The 25,138-nt window shown below is 33.0% G+C and overlaps 2 protein-coding genes and 1 long non-coding RNA gene across 4 annotated transcripts; 2 read left to right on the top strand and 1 right to left on the bottom strand.

The window, feature by feature from the left end:
• Positions 1-6,471: 6,471 nt before the first annotated feature.
• On the bottom strand, positions 6,472-7,456 carry LOC133780019 (blue copper protein 1b-like). The gene is made up of 2 exons (XM_062219904.1): positions 7,276-7,456; positions 6,472-6,845 (listed from the first exon to the last, which is right to left on the bottom strand). The coding sequence occupies exons 1-2, from the start codon at positions 7,454-7,456 to the stop codon at positions 6,472-6,474; spliced, it is 555 nt and encodes a 184-aa protein (XP_062075888.1).
• Positions 7,457-8,202: 746 nt separating this feature from the next.
• On the top strand, positions 8,203-9,199 carry LOC133780018 (blue copper protein 1b-like). Its single transcript, XM_062219903.1, has 2 exons — positions 8,203-8,368; positions 8,814-9,199. Exons 1-2 carry the CDS (start codon positions 8,203-8,205, stop codon positions 9,197-9,199), a joined length of 552 nt encoding a protein of 183 aa, XP_062075887.1.
• Positions 9,200-18,558: 9,359 nt separating this feature from the next.
• On the top strand, positions 18,559-20,350 carry LOC133778289 (uncharacterized). Of its 2 annotated transcripts, none has more exons than XR_009869080.1 (5): positions 18,559-18,809; positions 19,115-19,185; positions 19,598-19,664; positions 19,761-19,908; positions 20,010-20,350. It is a non-coding gene; the product is annotated as an uncharacterized LOC133778289 (long non-coding RNA). The 2 variants fall into 2 exon arrangements; XR_009869081.1 differs by having other exon boundaries at positions 18,559-18,815.
• Positions 20,351-25,138: the final 4,788 nt, after the last annotated feature.

The following is a 25,138-nucleotide window of genomic DNA, read 5'->3' as shown; positions in this document are numbered from 1 at the left end:
ATTAAGACTATCACTTCCTTTAATTTAAGACAATTATTAATTATTAATTAAATCTATAACAATTAAAAATTTATGACCTATGTGCCAATATCTTTTATGATTAATGATTGTGAACCAAGATAGAAAAATAACATAACTAATGTTGTCCTCATATCTGGGAGCTTGTGGGGTAAGTTAATTTGGTCATGAAGATTCATATCTCAATAAAAAAATATGCAGATATTGTTGATATATATGTTTAGAGACGTAAATTCCCCCATAAATGGAATTAACCACTCTTACCATATATGTCATCAATATCCGCATACTTTTGATTTAGATGTGGATTTTACTGACCAAATTAACTTATCCTACTTGCTCTCAGATACAGTAACAAAATTACTTGCATTCTTTTCCAATCACTAGTCTGCAGTCATTAATGATGGAATGTTGGCAGATAGATAATAAAGTTATACTTTAAAACTATATAATTGATAACTTTGCTTTAGAAATGTTCATATTGTTTAGTTATTTTCTTTCTAAATTAGGTTCTCTTTTAATGTTATATTGGAATCTAATATATGTGTTTTTTATTGTGCAGACTCAGATGAGCGAGCGTTGAACATCATAGAGTTCGGTCGTTGCATCATCTACTGCTTCTTGTGTCGACGATAATGAAGACAGTCAGTTCCCGTCTGATATGGGCATTGTCACTAATGTCCTTGGGCCCCGCTCGCGCTATAAGAAGGGGTTTTCAGCATTGCCTAGGCCAAAGGCAATTGGCGGGAAGAGGGTAGGATCTTCATCATCTTCTCAAATGTCCGGGCAATTGCCACCTGAAGTGGACGCCATTATGCAGCAAAATCAGCACCTAAAGAAGTATACGATTAAACTTGAGAGTCATCAACGGCGTTTAGATTTGTTGCTCAGTGTTTTGTTGAAACAGGTTGGTGTATTGTCTCCTGGTTTTACGATGGACTTGCCATAAGAGGATCTTGAAGATGCTGATTACGAAGACAATGGTGCAGCTAACGGGGGTGGGATGCTGACGAGGGCGGGGATGATGAGGACAATACCCACTTGTAGATACAAAGTTTGTGTTAATTTATGATAACTCCATTTTAGTGTCGTTTTAGGATGTGTTTTGTGGTAATATTGAGTCTTTGTGTTTGTTTTGTGCAAGATTACGCTTGTGTTTGTCTTTGTTGTAGGTAGGTGCTATGAATCATGAGCTAGACGCGAAAAGAAGAAGAAATGGTGAAAAAATGGAGCTTTTGGTGGTTGTTCGACTCAAATTGGCGTTAAGGATGAGTTACAAGAAGTTTTTGATGAAGGATTTTAAAAGGTCAAAATTTGAAAAAATAGAATTAAAGTCGCGGCATGGGCTTAAGGGTCGCGATTCTAGCAAAGTCAGAGGCTGCATAGCCTGCTAAGAGGGATTAAGGTTGCAACTTAGTCAAGAGAGTCGCAGCGCTAGAAGAAACAGAGGCAAATCCAGGAGGCACATCAAGACACAGGCCATGACCTGGGTGAAGAGGGTCGCGATGCCTGAAGACCCAATCGGATTCTTAAATGCCTTAAAAATGACACGGGTCGTGACCTAAGAAAGGCCAAGTTGCAGCCCGCCTTGCCAAAAAAGAAGAATTCAGTTTTTTATATATATAAATTCAGGCTTTAGTTTTTATTTGGAATGAGATCAGATTTTTTATTACGAATTTGGAGAGCAATTCTTATTCTGAGGCATTATTTTCTGCAATTTCATATTTTTATTTCTTCTTAAAGCTTTTGGATTGTATGAGTATGGGTAATTGTTTTATTATTTTAGTCATGTCTGATATGAACTAAATCATCTATCTAGGAGTTAATGTAGTTACCTGAATTTCGATTTAATTTTATTATGATGTTCTATTGATACTTCTCTTTATTCTAATCTATATGATGTTTTCCTAATGCTAATAAATCATTGATCAATATTTGCTTGATTTATGATTTTGATTCAAAATTCGAAAGATGTGAATTGAATATGCTATCATTATATAGACATAGGTTACATATTGGAAGAGAGTACGTGTATGACTTGTGTAGCAATTAGGTTACCATTCTTAATGTCTGCTATGTGTTTAAGTTTATCACAGAGATGTAGAAAACCTGCATATAGGTTGAGATCTTATATCTTGAAAAAGAATAGGAATCGATTTTTGTTAACGTGCTATTAGAATAGGAAGAAGAGATTTAGAACTTATTAGTAAAATTAAAAGAATGAAAAGTTGATGAAATTAACTCCCTAGGCTTTTTATTATTGATTTTTAATTCGTTGATTCATTGTTCTGGTTACTGTTATTTAAATTGTGTTCGTAGTTAGAATTATTCATCAATTTTAATTACCAAATAGAAAGTGAAAAACAATTATTGGTAATTGGATTATAGTCTTTGTAAGAATGATTCTTATTTATTATCTATATTACTTGAATCGATTGTGTATGCTTGCACATCATACTTTCGCGATCAATTTACTAAACTACTTTTATATTTTTATGTTTAGTGGAGACAATTAACATTAATAGTTCTAATTAAATTAAATAATATTACTAAATAAGTCAAAATTAAATAATTAAAACTAATATATATTAAAGTTAGGATTATTAAATATAATTTTGTTTTAATAATTTGTTAATTTAAAAAATATATATTTTTACTGACGCAAAATTATGTCGGCAAAAATCATTGTCGCCAAAAATAAATTTCTTTTTATTGGCGCAATTTTACGCCACTAAAAAGCCTAACTTTTGCCGGCATAATTTAGCGCCGACACAAGGTTACACTTTTACCAGCGCAAAAAACGCACAGCCAAAAGTGTTTTTCACAATTCCATGGGAAAGTTTATCATCAGCGCATCCATATTTTTGCCGACGCATTTTTGGGTCGATAAAAGTGATTTTTTTCCAGCGTAGTCCGTTTTGCATCGACAAAAATCTTATTATCAACGGACTTCGATTGTCACCTTTTCCTGACGCAAAAACATGTCGCCAGTAAAAACTAATTAAAACAAAGCTTAAAGAAATGAAAGTTGAGACACAAATTTTTACATGGTTGAGGTTATGAATTAATCATATTCCACGAGTCACTTGTATTTAGGATGATAAAGCTTGAAGATATCAAACTTCTATGGAGGTTTTCAGGCAGCGTTTTGGCAATGCTCTGATTACAAGAAGATAAAATCTAGGACCCCTTTACAAAGTGTGCCCTAGCCCTATTTATAGATGGCTAAGGGCCATTAGTTCCCTAATAAGTTCTAATTACAATTATCCTCCCTTAATGTGGACTTCAATGTACAATAAATGGTAAACTCCTTTAGTTAATGTGCTGGTGGAATCCTGCGTATCTAAGTAAGTCCAATACGAGGTACCAATCCACTACTTTTATTGGGCAACACGCTCCTGACAATATTAGGAAGGTCGCAACACGTTTTCCCATGTCAGGCGGTGTCGTGAGACATCCTACTTGTTGCTTGTATGAGATCGACACCATGATCAATGTAATAGTAAGTATGAGATGACAACTTGTGGTCCAAGGTCTCTACACTTGACACGTGACAGCTTTGTTCCATGCCCGGAGGATGGATCTCGCAGACCGGGAGGACTTGATGTTGATCCCAAAAGAGGGTGTTTTAATATTTAAACTCGCAAGTGCACGAATCGTTTCGGAATATAATGTTTATGTAAGTATGAGGTCGAACCTATGGGAGTTGACTAACATCAAAAGAAACTATTTCAAACAAAGCAAGAATATTCTAACCTAGTTCCAAATATTTGATGAGATTTTGTTTTAGAAAAATAAAAGACAAGTAATAAAAATATTAATGATAAAAATGGTTTTCAAATGAGATATGTAAAATAAGATTATTAAGATTTTAGAATCCACAAAATGCAAGTTCAATAGTATTTATAAGTATCTTGATTCCCAAGTTTTGATATAGTTGAAATAAATCAAAAAAATATATTTTATATTCAAGCACAAGTTACTCTTTCAAAAAGGTAGGATTTTTCTTCACTTATATAAGATATAATTTCTAAGCATTAGTTGTGTTACAACCTAATGAAACTACAAAAAATCAAAGAGATTATGTTTAGGCAAAATATGATACTTATGCTCTTAGAATTAGATGCGAACAATTTAATGAAAAATATTTAATAAAAGAATATCATATTTTTGCATAATGAAGAACTAAGTGTAATATGCTTTAACAATCAACACTAGATGAAAAATGCATATCTTTGATAGAAAAATCCATAAACAATGTTGTACAAATGGGAAATCAACATACAACAAAAAATACTATCTAGTTACATTTTGCTTCATCATCATCTTAATAACCTTTGAAAAAGATTAGAAGCTCATAACTAGATAAAAATTACAAAATAACATACTTGACATGCTCTTCAAAAGATGAAAATGGTAGAGAGAAACTAGTGAAAAGAAGAAAAATATGAAGTGTAGAAGAGATTGAAAAAAGATGAAGAAGAAGAGCTCTCCAAATGGTCTTACAAGACTCTATTTATAGGAAAAATATGGAGATTAAATTAATCAAATTAAAATAAATAATTTGATTAATTTAATTGTCTTGGGAAGTGGTAGGATAAATAGAGTAAGTGTAAGAGTATTGGAAAGATGAAATGTTTGATTGGGTAAAATATTAGTGAAAAGCTAGGGTAAAAAAAATGAATTAGGAATGTTTATTTAGGTAAGAAAAATAGGGAAGAGTGAATTGATATTTGAGTGAAAAATATTAGGAATGAAAAACATGATTTTTAGCATTTTGGTGGCTATTTGGCAGCTGGTTTAGGCAAAAGATTGTGGCTGTCTTTGTGTGGCTATTTTGGGCCGAATTGTTGGTGCTTGGAGTCTTGTGGCTGCTTGCTGGGCTGGGCCTTCTTTGCTCAAGTGAGATGACAGCATGTGATTTAGTTAGATGAATGCTGAAGGCTTGGGACAGCTGGACAGGTGGCAGCGTGGAGAGGATTGCCGAAGGATGGAGTGCTTGGGCGTTGATGCATGGCTGGTCAGGCGTGGGAGTGCTTCAGGAGGCAGGTGGGCCACGGCTGGCTGGGCAGGAGGCAGGCCCAATGGCTGAATGGAGGTAGGCGTGGGCCTGGAGAAAAATGCCACTTTCCTTGCTTTCCCTTTACAGAAATGTCATTTTTTTCACCATTCTTCTTGCTTTTCAAGAGCAAATAACATACAAAAAATTCCCTATAAAACAAACATAAATTAAATTAAAACTAAATATTTTCAATAATGAAATATACAACAAAAGTTTAATGAAAATATTAATTAAAATTTAATTTACTTAAACATTTAAGCTCAAAATTGCATCTTTTTACTCCTAACTTAACAATATTAATTTTAAATAATTAAACTATAATATTTTACAATAATATAACTATAAAAATACACAAAAATCTATAAAATTAAAATAAACCTAATAAATTCAAAATTACTTAAAAACTTAATAAATCAATTAAAAACTCAAAAATTAAGCAACAATTAACACATAAAAAGTGATAAAATAACTCTATTTTGTAGAGTTATCACTTGATATGAGAAACCGTCTTGCATTAAGACTTGAACAATATCCGGGAACATAGTTCTCGGGAAGTAGCATTTCTACGGGGACATATTGCTCCGGTGGTGGTGAACTATGATTGGAGGCAAGGCTTACCTTTCGTGGAGCTCGAAGCAAGCTCCGGGGGACTTAATCAGCTTTTGTAAAGACTTAATTACTCTTTAATGTATGTCACGTGTTACTTGGTAAAAACACAGACAACACTATTCAATCCCATTATTCAAATGTAACCTTAAAATATTGGTAATTGTAAGCAGGTCTAGTCCAACCCTAAGTATAGAAGACGACATTGCTTGTAAGAGATCTAGTCATCATTCTGGGTCTCAAACACATCAGGTTCTGATTGTAAGAAATCTAGCTAGTTTTCTTTTTTGATAGTGTTATTTGCTATATATTTTTTAAGATATGGCTTTGCGTTTATTTAAGGGCGCACTCTATTTATTAGGTGTGGTTGGTGGCTTGTGGTCAAAAGAGAGGGAGAGACAAGGAGGCACCCGATGCTTAGGCATATTTCTCAACAATATAATATGCTGTGGCTCATTCTTTTGTGAAGTATATATGCTAATTTTAATTCTTCTTATGTCAAATGTGAGTTGACGTAATCCAATATATAGTTTTTATATGATCTTGTCAGTTGAGGACTCTTCTTCTACTTAATATAATACAATCACTTTTCATCGTATAAAAAAACTTTCATATATATATATATATAGCTCAATTTTTTAAAAAATATTCGTATTACATACACAAATAAAGGCTTCTCAAATTCTTACCATAATACAACACCATAAACCATTCAAAATACAATAATAAAAGAATACATAACCATTCGCATGCAGATGATATTATATGTATTGGTTGGATCATATTCAAGCGAAGAACACTCCAAGAAGGCCAGTTATGAGGAGGAAAGTAGTCACAAAGCCAAGTAGTCTTGAAAAAGAGTTGAGATTTGCTGTGGATGGTTGATCTTCTTGGGTAGGAGAGGGTGAAGAGGTTGGAGTTGGAGTTGGAGTTGGAGATGCCACCTGATCATCACCAAGGACAGTAATAAGAAGCTTTTGATTTCCTACTTGGCAGTGCTGAGAAACGCCGCAAATGTACCATTTTCTTCCGGGAGTTGTCAATGTAATCACATCGTTTCCGCTAGTTAGGGCTGCCGTATTAGCTGGTGGCGCACATTGCTTGAAACCAGCACCGTCAACTTTGAACACATTGTGATCTCCTTCTGGGTACTTGAATACTGCAACAAAATTTAATCAGGATTCTCATTTGATTTAAATTTAAGGTGTTTGAAAAAATTTGTCACGTATATTTTAGTACATATTATATTTTATTTATGTCCCACTCAATGCAAATGTGACGTTTAGAATAAGTAGATTTAGAACTTGCACAAATTAACGACTCAATATTAAAAAGATATTTTAAATTTCAGAACTATATATTATATTCTATTGCTCTACAATTAACTCCATATTAAAAAGGTTTGATATTAATTATGCAGTAATTTTCATATCAACAATTACCACACATGAGGACTCATTCTAATTTATTCTAACAATGTTTCAAAGTTTACAATAACAAACATTTTTATTTGGGTTGAAGTACATTATAAGTAGGCTTATAATATATGTTAAACTACTATATATATCTATAAATACAAATATACATACCTAGTTTGTCACCAACATGGAACTCCTTCCCCAGAGCCCAAGCTTGATAATCAAAGTTGGTAGTCCAACCAGTCTCATCTCCAACCACATATTCAACTGCTGAAATTGAAGGAACCAAAATTGCTATAATAATTATAGCAAGAGTAATGAAGATGAGTTGGTAAGAAGATGATGATGCCATAATTATATCTATATAATCTGTAAATTAAGATCTGGTTTAGTATATACTATTGTATATGCAAGCCTTAAGAAAAAATAGGAAAAGTGTTTTGTGAATTGTGATCAAAATAAGTTGAAACTTTGCATATTTGTAGGCTCTGATCAACGGCACAAAGTCTGGTCTCGGACGGCCATATTGCCCTGCACCCTGCCGAATGGCATAGTAAGATTCATTTATTTGACTATAACATATTTGTTTTTTTTGGTTACATTATGTGTGTGACATGACAAACATTTAATTTTAACAACATATATATCATTAATGATTATAAAGTATTAATTACTATTTAATAGATTAGTTTTGGAGCTTTATAATTCAGGTATAGCTCTATTGTCTGTGACCAATTCAATGTTGGACTTTACTAGTCAAACAAATTCCTTTTATAATTTAAATTTATTTGGACAACCGAAGATATAGAAGGAAAAAATGTATTAAGAAAAATTATATTATATCAACAGCAAATTAATTACATTTTTTAGCTTTCTTTTATCTGTCGCTAAATGTTATAATGGTATGTATATATGCCATTCGACTGCCGGCCGGACTAAATATATAGTGATGGAAACAAAAGCCTATAAATATATATGTATAGCAACCAACACAATCAACAATTAATCTTTTTATTTTCTCAAGTCTGTCTCAAAAGAGAATACCAAATCTTTATACAAAAATACAGAAGATATTATCATCATCATATTATAAGCAATATGGCCTCCTCCAAACAACTCTTTATTAGTCTTGCTATTATAGCAATTTTTGTCCATTCAATTTCAGCAGTTGAGTATGTGGTGGGAGATGAGAAAGGTTGGACTATCAACTTTGATTATCAAGCTTGGGCTAAGGGAAAGGAGTTCCATGTTGGTGACAAACTAGGTATGTATATAACCATCCCCATTGGCTTTGTGTTTTTTTTTTCAAATATATAGTACTGAATATTATAAGTCTACCACTTAAAACTTTTTTATTAATGGAAATCAATCTTTTTTATAGAATAAATTAGAAAGAAAAAAAAAGCTTACGTGGATTAAGATTTTTTTTAAACGCATTCCAACAGTTGAGGAGCACTTTTTTTCTCAACTTATTTTACTATAAAGGACTTAATTGCAATAAAATTAGAAGTTTAAAGCATTAATTGCTCAAATTAAAACCTTTAAGGACGAAATTGTAGCAAGCGGTATAATTCAAAACCAACAATAACAAATACACATACTTAACATATTATTTAGGATATTGTCATAAGACATTTTAAGGTGTCCAACATTACGTAAGATAGCATCTTAATTAATAATAATGTGATCATTGTTAATTTTTTATACAGTATTCAAGTACCCAGAAGGAGCTCACAACGTGTTCAAAGTTGACGGTGTTGGTTTCAAACAATGTGCGCCACCAGCTGATACAGCGGCCCTAACTAGCGGAAATGATGTGATTACATTAACAACTCCCGGAAGAAAATGGTACATTTGCGGTGTTCCTCAGCACTGCCAAATAGGAAATCAAAAGCTTCTTATTACTGTCCTTGATGATGATGATCAGGTGGCATCTCCAACTCCAACTCCAACTCCAACCTCTTCTTCACCCTCTCCTACCCAAGAAGCTCAACCATCCAAAGCAAATCTCAACTCTTTTTCAAGGCTACTTGGCTTCATGACTGCTTTGCTCCTCATGATATCTGGCGTTCTTGGAGTGTTCTTTGGTATATGATTCACCCAATATATATTTCATAGTTTTCGTTATTATAATTCATTTGTTATTTATTTATCAGCAGTGTGTTTTTGAATGGTTATTAATTTGGAATTGCTACTGGTTTGTATGCAATTTGAGTTTCTTGAAGGGTACGTTGAGCAAGCTACCCTATAATTGAAATTGGGTATTCAGAGTAATTACTTAATTTTGCGTATTTTTCTGATTATCTAATTTGAGATAATTGAGAGGTCTCAATTATATTCTCTAATTCTCATAGCTTACAATGAGAATTGAGTATAATTATTAATTACTATTAACTTTAAATAGTATTTATCACGTAATATTATTATTTTTATGTAATTACTAATTATTTTGCCATACATGATAATAGTAATTACGTAATTACCATTTGACATCTAAACGCACCTTGTATTTCAAAATATATTATAATTATTCAGATATGTAATTACTACCTTAGTAATTATACGACCTAATAATTAGACCGCTGTTACAACAAATTTGATTTTTCATAAAGCATTATTATAAGAGTAGTTTACATAAATATGGGAAAAATATATATAGTTTCTAAATTTATGGGAAAAAAATTAATTATACAAAATATGGTAAATTTTGGAAAAAAAAGTTTAAAATATGGTAAATAAATTACCATAAACTTAATTCTCTTATTTTCTCTTCTCTTCCTCACGATCTCTCTCTTTCTCATCTCATTTCTTTCTTTCTCCTCCCCCATTCAATGGCCATCTCAGATATCTTTCGGCGATGCCACGATGACAACTTGATTTTTCTTCTTCTTCTTCTTCTTCTTCTTCTTCTTCTTCTTCTTCTTCTTTCTTTCATTCTTCTTATTCTTCTTCTTCTTCTTCAGTCTTTCTTATTCTTCTTTTTCTTTCTTCAAATCTAGTTTTATTCTTCTTCTTATTTTTCACATCTGATTTTGAACTTCATATTTGATTTTTCTGGATTTTTTTTCTAAATATGTTTAAGTAACCAGATACTTGACTTCATAAAAAAAAAAAAAACTGATTCAAAGAAATAGAACTAGAAGGTTTGCTCAAAAACTGTATCTTATTTTAGCTGGGATTTTTATTTAGTGTTCATATACGAATATTGCTTCCTCGTTAAAGTTTCTGCACTTACATAAAAATTTGAAAAGCTGAATTTTCTTATGTTTATTCTCATGGAGTGTTTCTTTTATAGACATTTTCGGGTACTCAGAATGTTTCGGGTCTGCAAAAAGATGAAGCTTGGAAGGTAAATGTTTGTATACAAGGATGTGACCTTGAACACGGTTATCTATGTGGTACCATGGAAGCTCTTAATGTTCCCATGGCAGATACACCAGTACGAAATTTATTCTCTTTGCATTTCAACCCTTGGAACTATATAAATGTCTCAGTCTTTTCTTTAATTTCTGCTTTGGACACTTATTTATAATTACACACATTTATGTTTGATTGATTTAGAAAGTTTCCTTTTTTAAACTAGAAAGATTCTATCTGATAAAAAAAAGTTGCTGCTTTGTTGTTTGAGAATTTCACTTTGCAAAATTTGTTGACATTGCTAGAAGACATCTATTTTACAGAGCTTCATAACTCACTGGCTTTCTCATTCTATTTGGTCTTGTATTGTAATTTCACAAAATGATGATTTTGAGATGGAAAGTCTATGTGAATGGTTCTAGTTCTAGTCGTATATATCAACTGAATCTCTCTAATTTTAAAGCTTCCTTACACTTTATCAGTTGCTTGCAATATCACATATTTGGGCCGCGGTAGTACACCCTGTTGTAATTTTTGTATTTGAGATATAAGTGACTTTGAAACGTTGGTTGCTTATATTTATTTATTGTATGCATTTCATTATGATCAATAACATATGTTATTATGTGATCACTGATTATATCACTTTTGAACATCATTTTCTGATAAGTATAATGCTGGTATCTCCAGCAATTTAATTATTTTTAAGTCCCTTGTTAAGGTTGTACTTTGCTCTTTTAACTCATATCAGGTAGTAACCTTTTGGGAAGGAGAAATTGTTGACACCAAGAATTATACTTTCTTCACTGGCAAATGGGAAGCATCGTATGTTTCTTTTGTTTTTCCTTGTAACCTTTTATTCAATACTATATAGTACGAGTTGAGATTGATGAAATGAGATGTGTTTAATTCACAAGCTCTTTGTGATATTTATAGATAAGCAAAACAATACATCAATCATAACAGAATTCTGTTATAGCAAAAAAAAGAGCTGTGAAAGAGTAACAACTCTTCCTAACCGCACAGCTCTATAACTAAATAACTAACTGAAAAATGACAGCCTGTACTAACTAACAACCTTCACTAATACCCCCCCTCAAGCTATACTTGGAATGTTCCAAGTAAAGCTTGTTACAAAGAAATTGAAATCGAGGAGAAGACAAAGGCTTAGTAAACAAGTCTAATGTTTGATCCGCTGTAGGTATATAACAAACTTCAAGTTTGTTCTGAGCAACTTGATCCCTAATGTAGTGAACATCAAGCTCAATGTGCTTAGTTCTTGTATGGAAAACAGGATTCAAGGAAAGAGCTTGAGCACTCTGATTATCACACCATAAGACAGGAGGTGTTTTGTGAAGAGTAATGCACAGTTCAGTCAAGAGAGAACTAATCCATACAAGCTCAGTAGCTGCAGAAGCAAGAGCTCTATACTCAGATTCTGTTGATGATCGAGCTACTGCTCTTTGCTTTCTAGAGCTCCAATTTACCAAATTTCCACCAAGAAAGATACAGAAACCACTTGTGGATTTCCTGTCATCGAGACTAGATGCCCAATCTGCATCAGAATATCCCTCAAGATTGAGCAAAGTAGATGGTTTAAAATGCAGACCAAGATGGGGAGTCCCTTTAATGTACCTCAGAACCCTTTTACATGCATTCCAATGATTTACTGTAGGTGACTTTAGATATTGACTTAATTTGTTGACTGAATAAGCAATATCAGGCCTTGTCAATGTGAGATATTGTAGAGCTCCTATGGTGCTCCTATACATCTCTGGTTTGTCTAGAACAGGACTATCATCCTTAGATAACTTGTTGGCCAAGATCATTGGAGTATTGCATTCTTTAGCATCTTCAAATTTGGTTCTGTTCAAAAGATCTATAGCATATTTGGACTGTGTCAAATATATCCCTGATTTGTTTCTGTAAGCTTCAAATCCCAGGAAGTAACTAACAGAACCAAGAGATTTGAGAGCAAACTTTGTATGTAGGTCTGTAATCAACTTAGTTATTGCATTCGAATCAGCACCTGTTATCAAGAGATCATCCACATAGACAAGGACAAGCAACAGTGAACCCTGCTGATTTTTGTAGAACAAAGAAGTATCAGAAACTGAAACTGTAAATCCCCAAGTGATTAATGTGCTTTTTAAGGTGTCAAACCAAGCCCTTGGTGCTTGTTTTAGACCATAAAGAGATTTATTTAATTGACACACATAGTCTGGTTTGGAGGGATCTTCATATCCCTGTGGCTGCTGCATATACACCTTCTCTTTTAATTGACCATTCAAAAAGGCATTATTTACATCTATTTGTTGAATGTCCCAATCATAGGTTACAGCTAAGGAGAAAACTATCCTTATAGTAGAAGCTTTTATGACTGGACTAAAAGTATTTTGAAAATCCAAACCTGGAGCCTGTTGAAAACCTCTTACCACTAGCCTAGCTTTGAATTTATCAAGGGATCCATCTTTGTTGTATTTGGTTCTGAAGATCCATTTATTTGTGAGGGTGTTCATATCAGGAGTACGGGGAACCAGGACATATGTTTTCTTCCTTATTAGTGCCATATTCTCATGATCCATGGCCTTTTTCCACTGAGGCAAACTAAGAGCCTGTTTGACAGTTCGAGGTTCCTCATACACCTGTTGTTGAGATGCTGTAGCAAGGAAAACTTTGGGTTTGTAAATGCCAGATTTTGATCTGGTTTGCATTGGATGACCCTGAGGTAAAGGTGGAGGAGAAGGAGAGATATGTGGAGTAGGAATGACTACTTCTTCTGTAGTTAAAGAAGCAGCATTTGGAACAGGTGGCTCAGGAGCAATGCTTGTTGTGGAAGATGACTCATTTGATTGTTCACCAGTATGATGAGAAGAAGATGAGACAGATGGAGTAGTGTGTTGAGCATCTGAAGTGAGACTTATGGAACCAAACTGAATTGGAGGAAAGTTATCAGATGTAGACACAGTAGGAATAAAAAATGTTGGTGCAAGCAAATTGTTGTAATAGGCCTTATTTAGTGGAGTAGAAAATAGAGTAGAATAGGGAAACTCTTTTTCATTAAAATTGACACTTCTTGCAATTTAGATTCGACCTGAGGAGTGTAAACATCTATAGCCTTTATGGAAAGGACTATAGCCAAGGAAGACACATTTTGATGTCTTGAATTGAAACTTATGTTGATTGTAAGGTCTAAGGAATGGAAAACAGGCACATCCAAAGGTTTTCAGAAAATTATAGTCTGATATGGTACCATAGAGACACTGGAAAGGAGATTTGTAGTCATTTACAACTGTTGGTAACCTGTTTATGAGATAGACAGCAGACAAACATGCATCCCACCAGAAACTTAATGGCATTTTGGCTTGAGCTAACAATGTTAAACCCATTTCAGTAACATGCCTATGTTTTCTCTCTACTCTGCCTTGTTGTTGGTGAGTATGAGGACAAGGATGCCTAAACAAGATGCCTAATTTTTGTAAAAGTGGTTGTAACTTTCTGTACTCCCCACCCCAATCAGTTTGTAGGCCCTTTATAGTGGCATCAAACTGTTTTTCTACAAAGGTTCTGAAGGTTAAAAAAATGGGAAAGGCATCAGTTTTGTTCTTCATTGGATAAATCCAGCTATATTTGGTAAAATCATCTACAAACAGTATATAAAACTTGTATCCTTCAGCAGTGACATTTGGGGAAGGACCCCAAACATCTGAATGAATAAGTTGTAATGGCTGAGTAGTTTTTAGTGAAGAACTACTGAAATGCATTAAATGATTTTTCCCAAATTGACAGGCATCACAGAATGTTAAATCAGTTTTAGAAAACTTTTTATTTATTGATTTGAGAACCTTTGTAAGGATTACAGAGGAAGGATGGCCAAGTCTATTGTGCCAAAGTGTAGCAATACAGTTTGAATTGTTACATGAAACAGAAGATGAATGAGAAGAATTACAATCTGTTTTATTTGAGGCATTGGAAGTACTTAAATGCACAGTAGGTGGATGCAGTGAGGAAATGACTCGAGAAGAGGCAATGGATGAATGACTGGATGATGGAAAAGATAGCTTGTATAGACCTTGATTAAGAGTGCCTTGCAGAAGGACCTATCTCGTGATCTTATCAATGACAAAACAAAGATTAGTATCAAATTCAATGACAACATTGTTGTCTGCACAGAATTGAGAAATGCTAATAAGGTTTTTATGAATAGGAGGGACATGTAAGACACTTTTTAGAACCAAGATTTTAGAACAAGGAAGAAAGCTATTTCCAATGGCAGAGATGAAAAGTGAAGCACCATTACCTACAGTCAATTTTCCTTTCCCTTTGTAGTCGATTTTATCAGTGAGCACAGCAGAATTAGCAGTGACATGGTGGGAGGCACCACTGTCCAGGTACCATTGTGGATCGTTCACTGTTGAAGCAGTAGCCAACATAGCCTGTGGTTCCTCAGGAGGTGACTCGGGTGGATTCGAACTACCTTCTCCTTGGTAGCTTAGATCAAATCGATGATAACATTTTAAAGCTGTGTGTCCAGCTCGACCACAGACTTGGCAAACAGGACAATTTCCTCCACGATTGTTGAAGTTTCGACCTCCACGTCCTCTAGCAGAGCCACGACCACGACTGTTATTGCTGGAATTGTATGGTGATGGAGGTCCTTTTTTGTTTGCAACAGCATAGTTTGCAGTTGGATTTTGCAGATCCAAAGCAGCAATGGATGACATTTGTTCGATCCTTAGTTCTTGAGTTTGGAGCAAGAACTGAACATCTTGTAATGTGATTGTTTCTTTGGAGGTTAGAGTGACAATGGCTGAATCATACTCGCTGCCTAGTCCTCCAAGAATGTACAAGATCAGCTCATCATCTGTGATTGGATGGCCAGCAGCCATCAAAGCATCATCGAGACACCTCATTTTGAGGATGTATTCATCAATAGGTGTAGATCCTTTCTTTGTTGATTGAAGCAGGCCTCGAAGTTGCAGAATTCGTGCTCTAGAAGTGTTTGATAAAAGTTGTAGAAGAACGTGCCAGAGTTCTGCAGAAGACTCACACCGTGCAACATGGCCAAGCATGCCTTCAGAGATCGAATTGAACAGCCAACTCAACAGAAATTGATCTAGACGCAACCAATCAGCTAATTATGAATTTGGAAGGAATCTTGATTCATCAGATGGATCGATTATGGTGGCAGGAGGTCGTGGACGAGTGCCAGTAAGAAATCCTTCTAGCTGATGTGCACGGACAGTAGACAAAACCTGTGATCGCCAGTAGAAGAAGTTGTTTCGATCTAGACGGAGATTGAGAGGCACGATGTGATTTGGAATCACTTGCACAGAAGAAACATGAAGAGCATTGGTGGTAGCGGAAGAGAAGGAGCCCTTAGGCCTAAGACCAGCAGTAAAGGAAGACGCCATGAGAGACTGCTTCAAGAACTCGATGCAAGCAAAGAAATGGAAAAAAATGAACCAGAAAGCACTGATACCAAGTTGAGATTGATGAAATGAGTCGTGTTTAATTCACAAGCTCTTTGTGATATTTATAGATAAGCAAAACAATACATCAATCATAACATAATTCTGTTATAGCAAAAAAAAGAGCTGTGAAAGAGTAACAACTCTTCCTAACCGCACAGCTCTATAACTAAATAACTAACTGAAAAATGACAGCCTGTACTAACTAACAACCTTCACTAATAGTACGGTATCCTTTACAAGATGATTTTTTAGAACTATAAACCTATTTTCCGATGCTTATCTATTTGTAATCTCTTAACAGACCAGAGGATGATATAAGGCACTGGACCAAGTTTTCTTCTTTAAATTCTTTACTTGTAAGGAGCTTATCTTCTTTCTTCTTCTTAAAATTATTTTATAAAAGAAAAAATAATTGCATAGGAAATGTATAATATAATCTACTTATTCATATTTGCTTTATTATGTCTTATTTTCTTACAGAGCCAAACGTTCTAGTTCTAGTTCTATTTTTTCAAATCTGTTTAAGTAACTAGGTACTATTGCACCTGATTCATTTTATTTATATCTGATTTTTTTTAGACTTAGGAGTAACCAGTTACAATAACAATTAATTTAGATTCTTTTGTTTAGATTTGATTTTATTTTCACACTTGATTAAGTAACCAGGTACCATAGCAATTGGTTCCTCTTTTTAGATTTGATTTTGTTTTCAAACCTCGCTGTAACCAGTTACGATTATGATTAGTTTAGATTTTTTGTTTGAATCTTATTTTTTTCCAAGTCTGGCTAAGTAATCGTTTACCATTGCAACTATCTCTGTTTTTTTTTTCATTTTTTTTTTCAAACCTAGTTGTAACCAATTACCTTCAAGATCAATTTAGTTTATTTTTTTCATATCATTTTTTTTCTTCCAAATCTCACTTGAGTAACCAGTTACAATTCAGTTGATATTTTGATAATGGTACATTACTTAAAAAAATAAAAATTATTTTTATAGTTGTAACCAGTTACTACAACACCTCTTAAATAATAAAACTGATTTTTATAGTTGTAACCGGTTACCACACATCATTAAAAAAAAAATAGACAGTGGCATACAATTATTATCACAAAAAAAATCAAAATTGTTTTGATAGGGGTAACTAGTTACTGTGGATAAAATGTTGATTAAAGAATATAAAAAAATGGAAGAAAAGAAGAAGAAATGAGAATAAAAAGTATGGTGATGAATGTCTCAGTTTTTTCTTTCAAATAATAATGTAAAAAAAATGTTTTATCAAATATTAATTATAAAAATTAACACAAATAAATTAAAATTATTAAAATAATCTCAAAATATAAATGATAATTGCTTGATGATGATTGATTTCTTCTCTTCTTTGGAGGAGCAGTGGTGGAAGCAATTGAGAAAGTGAGAGTAGCAGTGGATGAATTAGGCTGTTGTAATATGCAATGCAAACACTTTCTAATATATCTTCGGGAAAATAAGAATAAGATGATGAAGTTGATGAAGAAAATAAGATCAATCCAAATTATATGAAGACATATCCATATGAATTTGAAAACCCAGCAGCAGTTTTCAACTAACTAAGAAAAAAAAATCAAAGCATCTGAAGAGAAGAGATAGACAGATATATAGATAGATAAATATAGAGAGACAATAAGAATCCGGAAAATCAATAAAAGAGAAAAAAAAGAAAAAAAATAATACTACCAATAATAATATAAGAATAATCAATACAAACATTTTCTTTTGAACATGTCTTAATTTTTTCTTTCAAAGAATTATGTAAAAAAATATTTTATCAAGTATAAATGATAAAAATTAACACAAATAGATTAAAATTATTAAAATAATTTCAAAATATATCAAAAATAAGTACTAAAAAAGTATAAAAAATAAAATATGGTATACAAATAAAGTTTTACAAATATATGGGAAAAAAACTCCCATAAAAATGTAAACAAAAAAAATATGCCATAAAAAACTTTTAAAAAAAACTGCCATATTTTTCAAATGTTATAAAAAAAAATCTTATATTTAGTGTAATTTCCTCTTATTATAATTCTATTAAAAAAGAATTATAATAACTTACATAATTTTGTTAGGGTCTTTTTCATAATTACCCGTTTTTAGACCTACTTAACTAGATATATCCAGCATCAATATCTTAACTAAATATACCCACTTTTAAAGCTGTGATTCCTATATTACCCTTACTCATGCCGGTTTTATAGTTATAGCTTTCTCTTCGATCGAACGATTTCTCCTTTGAAGATGGTGATGGGGGGGGGGGGGCTCGGCAGAGAGAAAGCAATGGTGATCGGGGGGGCTCGAAATGAACACTTTGAAAACAGAATGAATGAGAGGGAACGTGGGAAAAAATGGAGAGAACTTAACTTATAATATATAAGGGTATTATGGGAAACCTGATTAAAAAACTGGATACAAATAAAAAAAAGTTGAAACATGGGTAAAAATATATAACACACTATAAAACTGAGCACACAATCTAATTTCCACTTTTTTTTTACTAAATGCAATAATCTACGAACGGAGGTGGGCTTTAAATTAAAATAGTTTGTAAAGCCCAGTCATAATTTTCTCTGTCCAAGAATAATAGGCCCAATCGAAGAGCCATTTTCTCTCTTCCCTCTTGTCAGTTCGATGAGATGTCGTGAATTTGAGAGTAGATTTTCTCTGGCAATGGCGATTTCTTCGTCGGTGTTCTGGTGCCTCGGCTGGGTTTGAAACCGAGAGGCGACGACGACGGCAGCTAACAAAAGCGACAACAGGCGACGACGGCGACGACAGGCAACGATAGCGACGGCGGGCGACGACGGCAACGGCAGGCGATCTCAGCCACCACACACGTACATGTTGATTTTTTTAATTTATGTTACCTGGCTTTGAAAGCTTATATGTTTGGATGAAATTTGAAATGGATTCGATCAATTTAGATTTTAATAATTTTGTGAAGTTTTAAGTGTTCTGTGTGTTTTCAAATTTCGGGGCGAAACTAACAAATCTTTTGGAAATTAACAGGCCTTATTATTATTATTATTTGAATTATTTGAGCAGTAGATTTATTTATGAACTTGCTTATTCTTCCATTTTGTGTTTTCATTTTTCATTCATGATTTATGTAGTGACTTTTTTATACTGCTTTGTGGTGAAGGATTGGAGATGCAATGGAAAAGGATAAGTGGCTTACCGCAATTACATTCCCAATAGCACACCCGGAAACAGGTTGCTAAAAATTTACTTCAGAGTATGACTACTTTGATTATTATCATCGGCTGCTTACAGTTTGATAGTGGGATTGGTTGACTGGATTTGTAGTGTTTTGAGAACTTATTTGATTTCGTGTAAATGTGAACTTGAGAAAATGTTCCTGCATTTGATTTGAATTTACACACATGCACCCAAAAAAAAAAAAAAATCTGCCAATTAGTGTGAGGTTTATAGTGTGCATTTGGTAAGATTTGGTGTCTTGTATCATGTTTATCTTTATTGCTCAATCTTGCAAGGAATTGAACTTGAAAGGATAATATTGACTAGAGCATCTATCTCAATGGGACTACTTAATTTGTGAGTGACATCTGAAATCATGTTTCCATGCAATTCTGATGTTGGAGTAATTTTCTTGTTGATGCATCAGTGGGCGATGGATACCTCCAAGTCCACTATCCATGTTGTTTGAAGCGGAGAGCTGGAGTTCTGTAAGGGTATGGAAACTTCTTTTATGCAATGTGTATTTAAATTGGTTAGAAGAGCATCAATAATAACCAGCCCATTAAGTTCATGATTATGGTTATATACAGGACATGCAAAGTGGCAAACCAGCTTCAAGTCACAGAAACAGTTTTAGCTCAACTGCGAGTGATAGCGATCGCCCATGATTTCGAGGTGTTGAACCTCCATACTCGTTCGTGGGAATGCACTGTGTCTTTGATCAAAGCCAGTCCTCTGGTAAGTTTTTCATTGAAGTAACAACATTGGCCATCTCTGTAGTATACAAGTGAGAGGTAATGCTTTTTTAAAATGAAGAAACCTGATTAGTTCTATTGCAGTTACAGTGTTGAAGTTTGGTCACATGAATTCTGATCTACCTGCATATGGATCATCGGATGGAACATTGGCAGTATGCACTGTCTCTGACCCCCCTTCAGTTATCAAGCATTTGAAAGGCCATTCAGAAGATGTTACAGGTTGGATTACCTGGTATTGCTTCTTTTGTCTCATCTGTGTCAAAGGATAGTATATCTGTGAATGCCTATTGGCACCAATAGCTTTTCATTATTAAGGGAATTGTATTTTTTTTTAATTTTTGATTTTTACACTGATAAATGAGGTTCAAATGCAAATTAGGCTTACACACCTGAATAAATGGATCACACATTTTACCTGGGTTTGGGCGTTTTTTTTCTTCTTCTTCTTCTTCTTCCAAGTAACAATTACTGCTGCCAAAATGGTTCTTTTTGTCTCTTTCTTTGTAAATGCTTTTGTCTGTTGACACAGTAGTGTGACCCTGAGGATATAATTATTTTCTTGTTGTTGATGAAGTTATTTTGTTGAAAGTGGTGTTTGGATTATGGCGGATTAGAAATGAAAATAGTATATTTCAAGTCTCAACTTCTAGTTAAAAAGATGAATTCAGCTACTAAAGAGAAGTAAAACTTTAAAGCAGCACAATGAAGGAAAATTGACTTCTTGTTTGTAGATAATCTCTAGCTAGTCGCCCAACAGAATCTAGTACTGAGTTCTTCCTTCTTATTCTAGTTCAGTGAAAAGGATCATCATATTAAATTTAAGCCCCAAATAAAGCCCTTAATGTTGATTTCTTCTCAGAAGGTAACATACACATACCAAGCCATTTTATCTAATCCCTACAAGTTTAATGGTTATAAGAATGGAGAATTTATCGTTGATGTTAATGTCCCTGATTAAAAAGGAACAAATGTGTTGTTGGTTCATATGTTTTCACCTGATGTGGAGCCAATGTATCTTGTCTTTCTTCTCCTTTTTACGACTATCACTATATTTTTTTTCTTTATTTATTTGATTATTGATTTCTTGAAGAATATATATGTGGGTCTTATATTGGAGGGCATCAGTTTTTATGGTTAAATATTTAAAATTAGGACAAACTTCAGAGACACTGAATTCCGTCATTCAGGCTTGAGCTTTCTTTTAAAAAATTTGTTCATTCTTCAGATTTCGATTTCTCATCGAACAATCAGTATATTGCATCATCATCATTGGATAAGACTGTGATATTATGGGAGATATCACAAGGTCTTTGTATTAGAGTAATATATGTAAATCATCATTGGATAAGATGTGTCTAACTTAATTGGCTCCTATTGTTTGTGCTATTAAGTCCATTATATGTTTCATTTTCCTTCTTAATATCAGCTTTACTTGGCTAGAGGTCATGAACTTTGAATCTGCTTTGCTACTTTACCATTTATGTTTTTTACTCTTTTAATAAAATGGTTACTAAATCGTATACCCTTTGAAAAATTGACCAATCAACAAATAATTGGCGTTCTTCTGCTAGTGTATTAATTTCGGCTTAAAACAAGTAACATAGTTGTTTGTAGTTTGTTGAAAATGGTTGAAGGAGTATCATTTTGATTATCAATTTCTACAATTATTTACAGCAAGCCAAAACAGAAAGATCATACATATATATGTGATAATCTTCTTGGTCTTGGTTGTAGTACATATTTTTCATAATTTTATTAGACATTTAAATTTCATTGTCTCATATTTTATTGATTACTTTTCCTAATTCTTATATGATATTTTAATTATCAGTAGGGATGGAAGTATTTCACGGTAGTTGGGTAGTTGGGCTCAATTGATACCAGAAGTACTGGTATTAATCTTTACAAATTTACTAGTTGGGCTGAATTGATACCAGAAGTACTGGTATTAATCTTGGTATTAATCTTTACAAATTTACTAGATAAACTTCACTCAGTGTCACTCCTTCGCAAGTCATGGAGCAAAGTTATTTTTGGGCGTGATTATTGCTAGCATGACATACATTTTGAAGGGTGGATGACTTACTAGATATTAATGATTCTCATAATGCTTACCTGTTTACACAAGACTTTGAAGAATTAACAATCTCTGATGTCATTTGGTTAATGCATTTTCCACTATTATAAGGCTTACATTTCAAGACTTTGCAATAAAGATATATTGACATTTTTAAGGCTGGTCGAGTTAGTGTTTGAGTTTTTTAACTGTGAATATGTTGAGTTTATTAGACACTATTGCATCAAGTGTTTTGAATCACAAAACAGGTTTTATTAAATAAAAATTAACTAGTGTTTCTAAATAATTGTAGAATAAGTGGATAAAAAAATATTATGAATATCAAAACAATAATTATATTTTGAGCTTATAAAAATGAGAAAATAACATAAAAAATGTATTATTGTAAAATAAGTGGATAAAAATGTATTATGAATACCAAAACAATAATTATATTTTAAGCTTATAAAAATGAGATAATCACACAAAAAATGTATTATTGTAAAATAAGTGGGAAAAAAAGTATTATGAATACCAAACAATAATTATATTTTACACTTATAAAAATGAGAAAATAACAAAAATGTATTATTGTAGAGTATTCAATAATACTCTCAATATAAGAGTAAAAAGTTTTATGAAAACTATTAAAGATAATGATAATTTAAGCATATTAAAGTAATACTAAAATAGTCTTATAATAGAGTTTTCAATGATATTAAAGTGGAAAAATGTATTACGAAAAGTGTCATGATTTACGATAGCTTTTCTTAATGCTTCAAAAAGTATTATGATAACTGTTTTATAATACTTTTTTGGTATTATAATAAGTATTTTTTCTTGTAGTGTTACTTTTCTATTTAAATACCGATATAAATGAAAATGAGTTAAATTTTTTGTGAAAATAATAGCTTGCTGCTGCCGAGCACATGGACGAACGTTGTACTTGTACATAATGGTCTTATATATATTATAACATTAATGGATGATTGAACACATAATTTGACATATTTATATGCTAACTAAACAAATGAGTCAGGTTATAAATATTAGGAATCAAAGTTAGTTATGATTAGTTACTGGTTGTTACCTATTCTCTTGTTACCATTGGTTACCCCTCTCTATATATACTTTGTAGATTTTTCTATTTTAGTAATCAATAACACAGCTAATTCTTTTTTATTAATTTTTTCTCTCATAAAATATTTCCTAAGACTATATTTTAATAATCACACACTAAGAGTTACTGGGAATATTTTTATGAAATTTATAAATAGTGACAAAGCAAGTGAAAGTATATATAAATAGTGAAAAATTAAATAAAAGAATATGGAAAAACCCTTATAAATTCAAAAACTTGACGCCAATCATATTATAGTGGTAATATTTTATACATCATCCTCCTAATTATTTTATCAAAAAGCAGCATATTGTTCTTCTAGCAAAAAAAAAAATGCAGCATTTGTTCATTGAAATGAATCGAAAATTATGATATATTGTTGGTTCTTTCAAAAGATGAAATGACTCTTAAATTATGATTGTTGAATTGATAACCGATTTAGAATTAATTTTACTTTTGTTTCTTGTTAGTCTTTAACGGTACTTTCTCTGAGCTTGGTATATGTTATCATATATATTTTTCCATTTTCTTTTATAAAAAAAATTGTTTTCCTGCATATAAAACAATAATGATCTTTTCTTGTTAAATTGACCTTACTTGGTGAGTAAATTTTCACACGGAGATTATATCACTAAAAAATTAAGAACAAAAAAATTGATCTAATACAAATGTAATTTTTTTTGTCTCTTCTATATAAAAAGTGTGTAGATAACGGAAATTATTGGTTTTAATGGTGTTGACCATGATTTTGGCCAACGACGAGTAGACGTCAAAACTACAATAAACATTCAAGAGAAAAATACGACACTGATAATTTTATAGTGGTTCAGCCTCAATTTATTGGTAATAACCTAATCCACTTAGAGTTGTGATAAATATCCTACACTTAAGATCAGATGAACTTGAGCCAATTGAGTTTCTTAAGTGTAAGTAGAAAAATACATAGTTTCTCTCTCTAAACTCTCTCAGATAATGCCCTAAGAATACCCTAAGTAACAGTCCCAAAGTCTCCAAACTAGAGAGTTTTTCTCAGTCTAAAAAGATCAGATCCCCAAAATGATGTCATGAGTCATTTATTTATAGGCTCATGGATCGTACATCAGATATTCCATTTGACCGGATCATTGGTTCTTCCAACAGACTTTAATTGATAAATCTAAATTACAATAATATAGCCATTATTCCGGGATATCTGAGAGATTCCCGCGGCAGTTGAGAATGATTCGGGTTGAAGCTGTTACTGAGGACATAGGCAAGCACCTCTCATCGGCAAAGCACACCTTTAGCGCACCTCTGGTCGGTATAGGCAAAGCACTCCTTTAGCACACTTCTGGTCTAGCATGTCACATCTCTGGTCTAGCAAAACACTTTACTGGTCGGGCAAAACAAATGGCTGGTCAGCCAAAACGACTGACTGGTCGGCCAAACTCCTAACTGGTCAGTCAAAAATCTTTACTGGTCGGACAGAAATTCTATCAAGTCGGTCAGATCACTTTATCACAACTCCGAAGAGCCAATACATTTATTGACTATATGTGCCATTTACTGACCATGCATTGCCACTTGTCACTTCCGATTGCCACGTCATCGAACTGAAATTTTGGGGATAACATTTGCCCATCAAGTTTATTGTATGATTTACTCGTATGATAAACTTTTTCTCTAGCAAAATGTTTTTGAGGTCATCCAAAAGCTTTCATCCGGTCAGTAACTTTCACTTTTGTATTCTTCAAATTCCATTTTTTGATCTTGTTGTAGTACCCCATGAATAAGAAAAACATGTTTGTGTCCCATGCCCTTGAGATTTGTTGTCCCCTCGAAAATAATCTATTGGGAAAGCATGTATATGGTCGATCGGTCATCTTCTTTGAGAATCACCAATGGTACCATAAATATGTTTTCCCAAGCCGCTCGAATATGCCACCGTCTGCTCTGATGTAATGGCACCATCATTCGGACACCAGGGCACTGTCACTCAGACATCACGCATCTGCCCAGACCATGCTATCCGCTCAAATACTCTTCCAGCTCCTC

The sequence above is a fragment of the Humulus lupulus genome, chromosome 5 (assembly GCF_963169125.1).
Source record: "Humulus lupulus chromosome 5, drHumLupu1.1, whole genome shotgun sequence".
In the NCBI taxonomy this organism is placed as follows: domain Eukaryota; kingdom Viridiplantae; phylum Streptophyta; class Magnoliopsida; order Rosales; family Cannabaceae; genus Humulus; species Humulus lupulus.
Note: the sequence above shows the minus strand (reverse complement) of the source record. Positions and strands in the feature narration are given on the sequence as shown.

Excerpts from the sequence above, each read along its gene's own strand:
- LOC133780019 (XM_062219904.1), bottom strand. The coding sequence starts at position 7,456 with ATGGCATCATCATCTTCTTACCAACTCATCTTCATTACTCTTGCTATA. Across the intron at positions 6,846-7,275 it reads CCATGTTGGTGACAAACTAG|TATTCAAGTACCCAGAAGGA; the intron begins GTATGTATATTT and ends ATTTTGTTGCAG.
- LOC133780018 (XM_062219903.1), top strand. The coding sequence starts at position 8,203 with ATGGCCTCCTCCAAACAACTCTTTATTAGTCTTGCTATTATAGCAATT. Across the intron at positions 8,369-8,813 it reads CCATGTTGGTGACAAACTAG|TATTCAAGTACCCAGAAGGA; the intron begins GTATGTATATAA and ends TTTTTTATACAG.